The sequence below is a fragment of the Capra hircus genome, chromosome 13, assembly GCF_001704415.2.
Source record: "Capra hircus breed San Clemente chromosome 13, ASM170441v1, whole genome shotgun sequence".
NCBI lineage: Eukaryota > Metazoa > Chordata > Mammalia > Artiodactyla > Bovidae > Capra > Capra hircus.
Window position 1 is genome coordinate 51,246,649 of NC_030820.1, and position 12,146 is coordinate 51,258,794.

At 41.7% G+C, this 12,146-nt stretch overlaps 1 protein-coding gene across 1 annotated transcript in view; it reads left to right on the forward strand.

Moving 5' to 3' along the window:
* C13H20orf194 (chromosome 13 C20orf194 homolog) overlaps positions 1-12,146 on the forward strand; it is a 173,156-nt gene that overhangs the window by 107,000 nt on the left and 54,010 nt on the right. Inside the window, exon 21 of the mRNA XM_018057413.1 lies at positions 10,583-10,686. Coding sequence (XP_017912902.1) covers positions 10,583-10,686 — 104 coding nt within the window. The remainder of the gene's footprint in view (positions 1-10,582; positions 10,687-12,146) is intronic.

The window sequence follows — 12,146 nt, forward strand, 5'->3', positions numbered from 1 at the left end:
TCACTTCACTTCACCCTCTGGCTGTGTGTTAAGCATTTTACCACTTAAGGGCTCAGGTCAGTTTTATAGGACTTGAAGTTTATAATTCTTTGGGACTCTTGTAAGGAAAGTAACACATATAAAATAGGTCTCTTCTCTGGGCCTTGGAAGGGGGCATAAGCAGGTGAGGGGTCCTGAAGTTTAAATATCATTTAAAAAGTCACCATTATGCTTTTTTTGATTGATCTTCATATGTTGAGCCCCATAGAAGGTGAAAAAGTAGTCTGAGGTTATAGCACAAGTTAGTGATAACATCTGGAGGATGGTCCAGGTCTTTTAATTTTCGGTCTAGGGTAGGCCCAGCGAAAAAGAATAGTACTTCCTTTACCTTGAAATGTTTCCAGCTCTGTTTAAATTTTTTCTTCCCCAGTTAGTGACTTCTGCTATCACAAGGCTTTTTGTTATGCAGCTTTCTGTTCATTCATTTCCTTTATATGCCCTTCTCTTCCCCACCCTGCTGACCTTGGTCAGGCTGGCTGCCAAATACCTAATCCTCAGGAGCCTGCTTTATTTGTTTATTAAATAATGACCTTATCAAGGGTCATTTTTTTTAAAATAATTTATTTTTGGCTGTGCTGGATCTTCCTTGCTGCACAGGCTTTTCTCTAGTTGTGGTGAGTAGGGACTACTCTCTAGTTGCAGTGTGCAGGCTTCTCATTATGGTGGCTTCTCTTGTTGTGGAGCACAGGCTCTAGGGCACCTAAACTTCAGTAATTGCAGCACATGGGCTCAGTAGTTGGCGACTCATGGCCTCTAGAGCACAGGCTTAGTCATAGCGCACTGGCTTAGTTGCCCTGCAGCATGTGGGATCTTCCCAGACCAGCGATTGAACTTGTGTCTCCTGCATTGGCAGGCAGCTTCTTTACCACTGAGCTCCTGGGAATCCCAGGAGCCTGCTTTAGAGTTTACCACATATGCCTATATCCCTAAACAATGTCTTATTTTTTAATTAAATACGAATTAGAATCATACTCTATCATGTTCTTCTGGGACTTGTCTTTTTTACTGAGTATTCTGATCTTCAGATTCATCCAGATTGTTTTGTGTAGTCATATAGTTGATTCATTTTCATGATTCCATAGGATTGCTTTGTGTGAAGATATGCTGTTTATCCATTTGACTCTTGGACATTTGGGTTCTTTATAGTTTTTCACTGTTGCAGGCAGTGCTGTTGTGAGCATTCTCATATATGTCCCTTGGTGCACCTGGCGCTAGACAGTGCCTTGCAACACATCTTTCTTGCTGTATCTAAAGACGTAATTGCCATCTATCTTATTTCAGTCCCCTGACTTCCCTGATATATTTCTGGCTGGTTGTACCAACCAGCACTGAGATCTCTGGTATGTTGGTCCTCCCTTAATGCTTGCCACTATGATTGCTTCAAGTTTTGATATCTCTTTGTGTGGAATTTTCTGTGCTTTGCCCCCAAATAAAGTCAGCCACTCTGACAAGCCTGCCTCACTCCCTCATAAGACTTCAGCACCATGGAGCTGGAAGAGAAGTAATGAGAATAGCCTCAAGCTAAAATACTCCAATTTCCACTATTTTTACCAAGTTTCAGTAGAATTCCTTAAATGCATCTCAGTTTTGTTGTATAACTTTGGTCTGTTACCGGAGTCCTTAACTCTATCTTTTTGACAGTCAGTCCAGTTTTATGGCTGTTTCCTGGGGAGAGAATTTTCCAGACTCCTCACAGCCATTTCAAAAGTTCCAACCCCCAGGACTTCTGAAAAGATGTTTTCACTTGGTAAAGAACTGTAGGTTGACCATTCCTCTCTGGGCTTTACAGATGTTGCTGTACTCTCCTGTCTTCTTGCTTACATTATTTCTGAGCAGAAGTCTACTGTCATTCTTATCTTTGTTCCTTTCTATATAACTCCAGCTGCTTTGAAGATTTTCTTTCTTTTTATCATAGATATTAAGCAGTTTGATCTTTATGTGACTGCTATGGTTTGTTGTTTATTGTTGGGATTTATTTAGCTTCTTGAATCAATGGATTTAGAGTTTTCCTCAGACTTGAAAATTTTTTGCTCATTATTTCTTCAGTTTTTTCCCTTTGCTTCAAGTATTCCAATTACATACAATTGGCTGCCTATAGTTGTCTCACCACTCCCTGATTCTCTGTACAATTATTTTTAGTCTTTTTTTCTCTTTGTGTTTTATTTTGCATATTTTCTGCATATTTTGATTTACTAATCTTTTGTTCTGCATTGTTGTTACGAGTTTTTAAAATTATCATTTGTTAATTGGAACACAGGGTGCTGGATGGTGAGCCAGTTCCAGCAAAAGACCACTAAAGAAATTGGAATAGAGAAGCGTATTATTCACAAATCCAGGAGGAAGTACATGGGATGCGCTGATGGGTCACACAGACAAGCAGGGGAAGAAGGGTCAAAGCAAGGTTCAGGCTAGACCTGGGGTATGTGCCTTTATTTAAGTTTGTGGGTGGAGTGCTTTGAGTTTCCCAGGCAAAGGCCAAACTGGCCCATTCAAACCAAAGAGAGTGGGGTTTTGGTAAGCTCCTTGGGGTTATGGAGTCAATTGACTATATAAGGGGCACACAAGGGAAAGACACTAAGGATTCGGGAAAGACTTTTGATGACAGGGGCTGCTGGCAAAGTCTTATTAGGAACTTATAGGATACAATTATAATAATTGTTATATTTCTCTTCTAGTCTTATCATCTTGGCCTTTCTTTTTAAGCTTTATCAGGTAGGAGGCAGAGTAGCATTTAGTTTAGAACTAATTTTACCCCAGTGCTGAGGCAAAATCCTTCTGAGAACTCTAGCTGCCATCCCTATAAAGTATGAAGTTTTCCACTGTGGCTGGTAGGAATAGGCAGAACAGTGCAAGGTATGAATTGATATTCATTATTTTACATGGGAATATCCATTTTTTTCTAGCATCATTTGTTGAAAAGACTCTCCTTTTACTTTAAATTGTCTTTGTGCCTTTGTTGAATATCAATTGACTATATATCTACTATCTTCTACAAGCCTCAGTGAATGGTTGACACTCAGACAGCATTTTCATTATTCCTGTAGCAATTTACAGATTCAGAGTATTTTTTCCATCAGACAGAGATTATTTAGCAGTGAGGAGCAGAGATGCTAATACCATTGACGCATAAAGTCTAAGAATTCTGGTGACCAAGCTTTCACCTTCCTGTGATGGGAAGGCCCAGACAGGGGCCATCTGTTTCATTGTGTGCCCTCTGATGTGTTCCCTTGGGCCCATATGAAGCTGTTGAAGGACACTTTAAAAGAAACTTCTCTATAGTACTGACCATGAATGAATTACACAGCATATACCTACAACATACATAATACCCATAGTTGCATGTTACCTGTGGTGTGGATGATTCTCAGGAACAGGATGTTGAAAGAAGTAAGCAAGTCACAGAATAAATGTGTGGTAAGAGTCCATCCGAATGAAAGTAAATAGACAAGACTAAGTCATATATAGTTTATAGATACACTGAAGTATGGTGAAACTGTATAGAATTTGGGATGTTGGTTCCTTCTGGGTGGAAGAGTGTGTTTGAGGAAGAACACTCAGGAGGCTTCAAAGGCACAAGGAATACTTGATTTCTTAGGCTGAGTGGTGCAATCTAGGCATCAAGGGTTGTTGTTTTGATTTTTTTTCTTTAAACCGTATGTGTGTACTTCACATATTGTCATATATACAGAATGAAGAGTATCCACCCATTGCATCATATTTTCCCAGCAGTGATAGTGTTCCCTATTTATACAGGCTGGACCATTGGAGGATTTTTTGTACAGCCTGCTGTCCGAAGGAGAAAAAGCCAACTTTTTTTCATTAACACTTGGTGTCTTCTTTTTCCTGAGGGCTCATTCCTCTCCTGTTAGACTTCTGGGGATGCAGAAGTCAGTAGTAGTCCTGATGTAGTCCCCTTGCTCCTTGGGTACTGAGTGTGAACTTCCTCTTACCTTGACTTTTCAGACTCATAGAATAGAGAAGGAATGACAGAGCCCATCAAGCAAGGCACCAATGACTGAATAAGAAGACAGGGAGAAGGCCTTAGGGTTTGGCTCCCACAGTCACTGAGAAGCCCGTACAAAAGCACGTCCCATCAGACCACAGTTTGACAGTCATGAGTCCAGAACAGATACCTAAAGTATTACTACTGCAAGTCAATTGGGATCTGAGAGACCAGGGCACTGGCGCTGGACCACCCAGTGATGGACTTCAGTTATCTTACATGTTACTATTCCCAGAGCAAAACTAATGGGTAGCTGTGACATCAAACCGTCTCTGCACCGGTACAATAACCAGCTCTTGTGTACTGAGTCCTTGCCCTGGGTCAGGTCCCATAGTGAGTGCTTTTCCATACTGCCTTGTGAATTTCTCCCTTCCTCTTTTCCATTTTGTTTTGAGGCTTCAGAATCTAGAGGGAGAAGAAGTGCTGGAGGTGACCTCCCTGATCCACCTCTTTTCCCATCTTCCCAGTGACTACGTGGAATATGCCAACTTTCAGATCTGTGCTCTTTTCTGGAAGCTTTGGAGTGATTCTGAGGTTTGTCTAGGAGGTCTTTTAGTGGTACTTGTTCTTAAGAAGCTTCACGTTAGAGATACATAGGTAGACAGTGACCCCAGGACATGGAAGAGCCCAGATACTAAGCAGTAGGTAGGGAACGGTTTCTACCTGATTACACCTGTTGATCCTTCTTTTCTCTGTAACAGTAGGTAAAGCCATCTTATAGCTGGAGTTTATGAAATTGTAGTGTTAGGAGAGTGCTGAGGGTTTTGGCCACGCCCTGGAGGAATTGGTAGACAGAGGTAGCAGTGGTGGGACTGCCAGGCAGCACTTGAAGGCTTTTTGAGATTGAGGAAGCAGAGAAGGTACCTCATCCAGTTAGCAGCAGATGGGCTGTGGAGAGAGCAAAGGTGAAGGAAAAATGTAAGAGAACTGAAGTGGCCAGCATGTACAGTGCTCTGGCATCAGACAAACCTGTGTTCTGTACTTGTCTCCACTAACAAGTAGTTCTGTGACTTTTGGGAAGATCTCTTTAAACTTTGAGTTTCCCCATCAATTCTCTAAGAATACTGTTCCCTCCCAATAATAGCTGCAAAGATGGAAAAGTATAATGTATATTACATGCTATGAGTAAAATCTATTCCCATCCCTGTCCCTGTGGATCAGCCCTGGGTATAATTGAGAGGAAAGTCAGAAATTTTTGAGCAGTAAGAGAAAATGAGAGAACCAAAGGCTTTGAAGGCTCAGTGACATCACAGAATGAGGTTTCAGGAGGGAGATAGTTAAAAGGATGATGCCATACTGTAGTCAGAGATTAGGTTCTGGAGCTCAAGATTTCAGACGTTAAGACATTCTGGGTGCTGCTTTACCACTGTGGAGCTGGGATTGAGGAGCAGCAAGGCCAGATCTCAGAGGGAAAGGGAGTATTGGCTTCGTAAAAGAAGACTGTGAGCACATTCAGAAGCTATTTAAAGTGTTGTGGCATAATTAGGAGGGCAGTAGATGTGGGCAGTGAAGGAAAGGAGAGGTTTGAGTCTCTAAGGGAGTGAAAGTGTTGTGCCAGAGGGGGAGGGAATGGTCTGGGAACAGCAGTGACAAACCTTGGTGTGAGTGCAGGATGAGGCTGGGGCATGAGGAACCTCCACTCAGGAGAGTCATAGGGCAAGACTTTGTGTAGGTGAGGCTAGGTTTTACTTGTTAGCGGGTGGGAACCTTATTGGACTTGAACCATTGAGTGCTTTGAACTGGGGTGGCCGGTAAGAATGCCGTTAGTTCCCTCTGACTACTCATCTAGTTCGTCAGTTGATATTCAGATTTCAAACCTTCCTCTTGTACCTGAAAACTGCCTCCACCTCTCGCATTCCTCCCCACACCTCATTAATACACACACACAAGCACACATACTCACTAGGCCCCTCTGTGCCTCCTGAAACCCCACCTCCTCAGGAAACCTTGAAAACTTGGCCTTTGCTTTTCATATCATTGTAGCCTTCCAGAGCTTTGGGGCTAACTTTTTAGAACTACAGCTCAAGGAATCAATCCCTCTTCTTAGTCTCATGTCTTCTGCCTTGGAAAAAAAAAGTGAAAGTGAAGTCACTCTGCTGCTGCTGCTGCTGCTAAGTCGCTTCAGTCGTGTCCGACTCTGTGACCCCCGTAGACAGCAGCCCACCAGGCTCCCCCATCCCTGGGATTCTCCAGGCAAGAACACTGGAATGGGTTGACATTTCCTTCTCCAATGCATGAAAGTGAAAAGTGAAAGTGAAGTTGCTCAGTCGTGTCCAGCTCTTCGCGACCCCATGGACTGCAGCCTACCAGGCTCCTCCATCCATCGGATTTTCCAGGCAAGAGTACTGGAGTGGGGTGCCATCGCCTTCTCTGGAAAGTGAAGTCACTCAGTTGTATCCAATTCTTTACAACCCCGTGGACTGTAACCTACCAGGCTTCCCCGTCCATGGGATTTTCCAGGCAAGAGTACCGGAGTGGGTTGCCTTTTCCTTCTCCAGGGGATTTTCCCAACCCAGAGATCAAACCCAGGTCTCCCGCATTGCAGGCAGATGCTTTACCGTCCGAGCCACCAACTCTGCGTTAGCAATAAGATACTGGTGCTATTCCCTTAGCCTTGCCTTGAGCTCTAAGAAACACTATCTCTTCTCTGCCTATGAAAGCATGAAAAGAAAGGCTATTACAGGAACAAGAAGGATCCAGCTTGGACCAGTTCCAGAGAACAACTTCACCTCGTGGTCTTATGGGTGCCCTGGTTGTCTCATTTGGGTCTCCAAAGCAAGCCCAGGCCCAGCCTTTATCCTTATTACCTTAGTTGTCCATTATTTCTATGATCTACTCAGTGGGGCCTGTATTGAGCTGCTTTGTAACCTTGGCTGCCTAGGAAGCAAGCAGCTCTCCTTAAATCTGAATCCTTGTCATAAGAAACCCACACTCAGTGTCTGTATTCTACCCATCTTGTTTTTGGGAATTACAGAACAGCAGCCTCCAGTGTCTGTAGAACACTCTTACTGCCTAACGCACATGTTCCTGTGCTAGCAAGGGGCCTTTCAGCACCCTTCACCAGTCCCCAACAGCTGAGGCCACAGTGCTCTTTCTTGGGCCTTAAGTGAGAGATGTGGTCTCTTCAGAGCTGAGCCAGCTTCTGCCAAAATAGAAGAAAGGAGCATCTGTAAACTTAGTAATGGAGCAGACATACTCAAAGTCTTTTTTAGTATATTTTCCTGGAAGACACCCATATGTGAATGTGAATTTTGCTTCGCTTCATCAGCTGATAGCTTATTCACTTGTTTTTTCTGATTCTTATGCAAAGACTATATCTGATGCTTCATTTCTCTCTCAGGCCCTCAGAGGATACATGGCTTTCTCAGAGCAGAAGGCTTAGCATAAAGATTGTTTTTATTTTTTTAATATATATATTATTGAAATATATATGACTTATACTGTTTCAGGTGTGCAGCAAGGTAATTTAGTTATACAAATACACATAGATTATTTTTGAAATTATTTCCCGTCATAGGTTATTACAAGATATTGACTATGGTTCCGTATGCTGTACAGTAAACCTTTATTGCTTGTTGCACATCTATTTTTTAATTAGAAATCTAGCATTCTATTCATACTAACTCAAACAAGTGGAATCAAAATGTCAAAATTTTTTTAGTTAGGCAAAAACTCATCAGTTTTCTAAAGTAATTATGCATATTTATATATATGTATACAAAAGCTTTTCTACTATACTTTTCTCAAAGGCTTGAGAAAGAACATAAAAAAAAGATGGAGAAGTTGGAGAAAATAATAATGAAACGGAAGCACTGAATATGAATAGAAAAAGTGAAACAAACTAGATAAAAGTAAAAGATCATCATGCCATCCAGTTGTTTTTAAACATGACTGCTCATTAGAATCATATCTGGAGCTCTGGAGAGAAAAAAATACCAGAGCAATTTTATTTTTCAAAATATTTCAGGATAATTCTAATATGCATCTGGATTTTAAAAAGTGATTACAGGTTTTTCTGTTAGATCCTAGTTTTGGTGACACAGAGTTCTGTTATTTTTCCATTGATCAATCATGATACAATGGTATTAAATGAGTAATAGTTATATAATCACAACAGTGAAAGACATTTATCAGTTTTCACAATCAATAGCCAGACAAAAAATAAAAGATAATTATAATTGCAAGCCATAATGGGAACATGATTAACTTAACAATATAAAGTAATTATATACAATTTGGGGGGTCAAGCAGAGTGATGTGGTAAGTGTAAGTGCATACGTTTCACTTTTTCAGCCAGCCGGCCAGTCTCTGTCTTTTGGTTGGTACATTTAATACACTTACATTTAAGGTAATTATAGATATGTATGGTTCTATTTCACGGCCATTTCATGGTGGCTCAGACGGTAAAGCGTCTGCCTACAATGCAGGAGACCTGGGTTCGATCCCTGGGTCAGGAAGATTTTCTGGAGAAGGAAATGGCAACCCACTCCAGTACTCTTGTCTGGAAAATCCCATGGACGGAGGAGCCTAGTAGGCTACAGTCTGTAGGGTTGCAAAGAGTCAGACACGACTAAGCGACTTCACGACTTCACATTCATGGTTCTATTACCGTTTTCTTAATTGTTTTGGGTTTATTTTCTGTAGGTCTTTTCCTTCTGTTGTGTTTCCTGCCTAAAGAAGTTCCTGTAGCATTTGTTGGAAAGCTGGTTTGGTGGTGCTGAATTCTCTTAATTTTTGCTCGTCTGGAAAGCTTTTGATTTCTCTCCGTCAAATCTGAAGGAGAGTCTTGATGGGTGAAATATTCTTGGTTGTAGGTTCTCCCCTTTCATCACTTTAAATATGTCATGCCATTCCCTTTTGGCTTGTAGAGTTTCTGTTGAGAAATCAGCCAATAGCCTGATGGGAGTTCCCTTGTAATTTGTTATCTTTCCCTTGTTGCTTTTAATATATCATCTCTGTCTTCAGTTTCTGTCATTTTGACTATTGTGTGTCTCGGTGTATTCCTACTTGGGTTTATCCTTCCTGGAACTCTCTGTGCTTCCTGGAACTCTCTGTGCTTCCTGGACTTGGTTGACTGTTTCCTTTCCCATGTTTGGGAAGTTTTCAGCTATTATCTCTGCAGATACTTTCTCAGGTTCTTTCTCTCTCTCTTCTCCTTCTAGGACCTCTATAATGCGAATGTTGGTGTGTTTAATGTTGTCCCAGAGTTCTCTTAGGCTGTCTTCATTTCTTTGCATTCTTTTTTCTGTATTCTGTTTGTAGCAGTGATTTCCACCATTCTGTCCTCCAGGTCATTTATCCATTATTGACTCCATCTAGCATATTATTCATCTCTGTTTGTTCTTTAGCTCTTCTAGGTCTTTGGTAAACATTTCTTGCATCTTCTCAATCTATGCCTCCATTCTTTTCCCAAGACCCTGGATCATCTTCACTATCATTTTTCTGAATTTTTTTTCTGGAAGGTTGCCTATCTCCACTTCATTTCGTTGTTTTTCTGGGATTTTATCTTGTCCCTTCATCTGGGACATAACTTTCTGTTTTTTCATCTTGATTAACTTTCTGTAATATGTTTTTGTTTTAGCTGCTATGAGACAGTGCTTCTTCTTGCTTCTTCTGTCTGCCCTCTGATGGATGAGGTTGAGTCTTATGTAAGCTTCTTGATGGTAGAGACTGGTGATGAGAAAAACTGTCTTGCTCTGGTGGGCAGGGCCTTGCCCAGTAAAGCTTTAATCCAATTATCTGAACCTCAGTTGTTTGGGCTGAGGCAACACAGCCCTGAGGTCTACAGCCTCTATGGTAGGGTTAATGGTGAACCCCAAGGGGGTTTACACCAAGGGGGACCTTCCAGTCCCCCTGTCCCTGTGGCAAGCCCCTGGTGACCCACGCTTCCACAAGAGGCCCTCCAACACTAGCAGGTTGTTTTGCTTCAGTCTCCTATGGGGTCACTGCTCCTCTCCTCTGGGTCTTGGTGCATGCAAAATTTTGTTTGTGCCCTCCACAGCTGAGGGGTCTGTCCCCCAGTCCTGTGGAAGGCCTGTAATCAAATCCTTCTGGCCCTGAAGGCCAGATTCCCTGGGGATTCCTGGTCCCTTTTTCAGATCCCTAGGCTGGGAAGCCTGACATGAGGTTTAGAACCTTCACAATAGTGCAAGAACTTCTTTGGTATTATTGTTCTCCAGCCTGTGAGTCACCACCCTGGCAGGTATGGGATTTGATTTTGTCATGATTGCACCCCTCCTACCATCTTGCTGGGCTTCTTTGTCTTCGGATGTGGGGTATCTTTTTTGGTGGGTTCCAGCGTCCTCCTGTTGATGGCTGTTCAACAGCTAGTTGCAATTTTGGTGCTCTCGCGGAGGAGATGAGCACACGTCCTTCTACTCCACCATCTTGAACCAGAAGCTCAAGATTGTTTAACTTAAGCACTGCAGAAGATCTCTAGTTACCACTCTGGCTTGCCCTAGGACCTGCAGGAAGAACACTGTGATACTGGCCACTAGAATCCAGCCCTCAGAGCTCTGACCAGCTCTCTTTTCCTTCCAGGAAAAGTACATTTCTTCTCTAACGGCCTTCTGTTTTCTGATCGTCATCACGGAAATATCATCATTTCCAAGGACCACATGAATTCCATTTTGTTCTATGATGGGGTAGGTGTTTTACAATCCAAGTTTTGATGTTTAGAAAGATACTCATACTTCTGAGGGGAAAATCAAATAATTCCCTGTCCCTCTATCACTGCAAGTCAGTGGGTTAGGAACCAGCACTGCCCTTGAGGCAGGCAAGCAGGCAGGGAAGTCATGGAGAGAGAAGCTCTTGTCAGCCTCATCAGCTCTGCCGCTTTGTAAAGGAGTTAAGTATAAATGACTTCTTGGTCAAGAGGGCCAGCAGCTACCCATGCCCAGTTAACTTATCCTGAAGAAGACCAGCTGAAGGTGGCCTCCAGTAACCCTTCACAGGTAGCCTCCGACCCAGAGACGTAAAGACTTACCCACTTAAGAACTGGAAAGAAACAGCTTCCTGTGACATTGTTGGGGTTTCACTCACTCGTTAACATGAGAAAGAATTATAAGCAAGCCTGAAAAGAAGAGAAATAACTAATTTCTCCTTGAAGACTTAGTTCCACCCCCTCTTATACTCAGAATTAACCTCCAGCTTTATGAAAGTTCCACTCCCAGAACCATCCTTTAATTCTATAGTCTGCAACAACAAGTCCCCCTTCCCTTGTGGGGATGTGGGTAGCTGTGAGTTTTCCTCTAGCCTGTACTGTCTGGCCAGGGCACGGCTCATCGTAGTACGACACCAGAGCAAAGGGCAGGCTCTCCACCCTGCAGGGTCTCAGCCTCAAAACCAGCTTGTTTAGGAGCCGGGAAAGAGACCAGGTGAAGTGGTTTGGTCAAATAGTTCTGAAAATAAATTCTGTTAGCAAGTTAGAAAGAGTTCTTTCTTCCACATAGAACTTGCTTCCTTAAAGGCTGTTCAAAAATGTAGGCAGACCATCCAGACAGATTAGATGGTTTTGTTAGGTGAAAGTTTTAATATTAGGTTAAAGAGTCTTCCAACATCAGGAAAGAAAGGATGAATCTTAAGTGCTGGAATAATAAATTACTTCATTTTGGGGTGGGGGCTGGGTTTTAACTCATATCAAAAGTCAAAATGAACTTTTGAGAAAAGTAAAATACTTTAAAATTTCATAAGTAGACTATAGCTATGAATTATTTTCTTATGGTGAGAGCTTTTTAAAATTTAATATTTATTTGGTGTATAGTTGATTTACAGTTTGCAGTAGTTTCAGATGTATAGCAAAATGATTCAATTGTATACTGCATATATCCATTCTTTTTTCAGATTCTGATAACTTTTAAGATCTACTCTCTTAGACATGTATATTATTAAATGGTCACCACAATAAGTCCAGTTAAGAATATAAAAAGGAATATTTATTAAATATTTAGGGACAGGAAGACTTCCTAATCTTAAGCTTAAAAATGACTCAAGAAATTCTAAAGAAAAAGTTTGTCAGATTTGATTTTTTCAATTTTTGCTGATAGTTTATTGAAGTATATTTTAAATGCAATTAACTAGCTACAAGGACTTAGTGTATAATGCA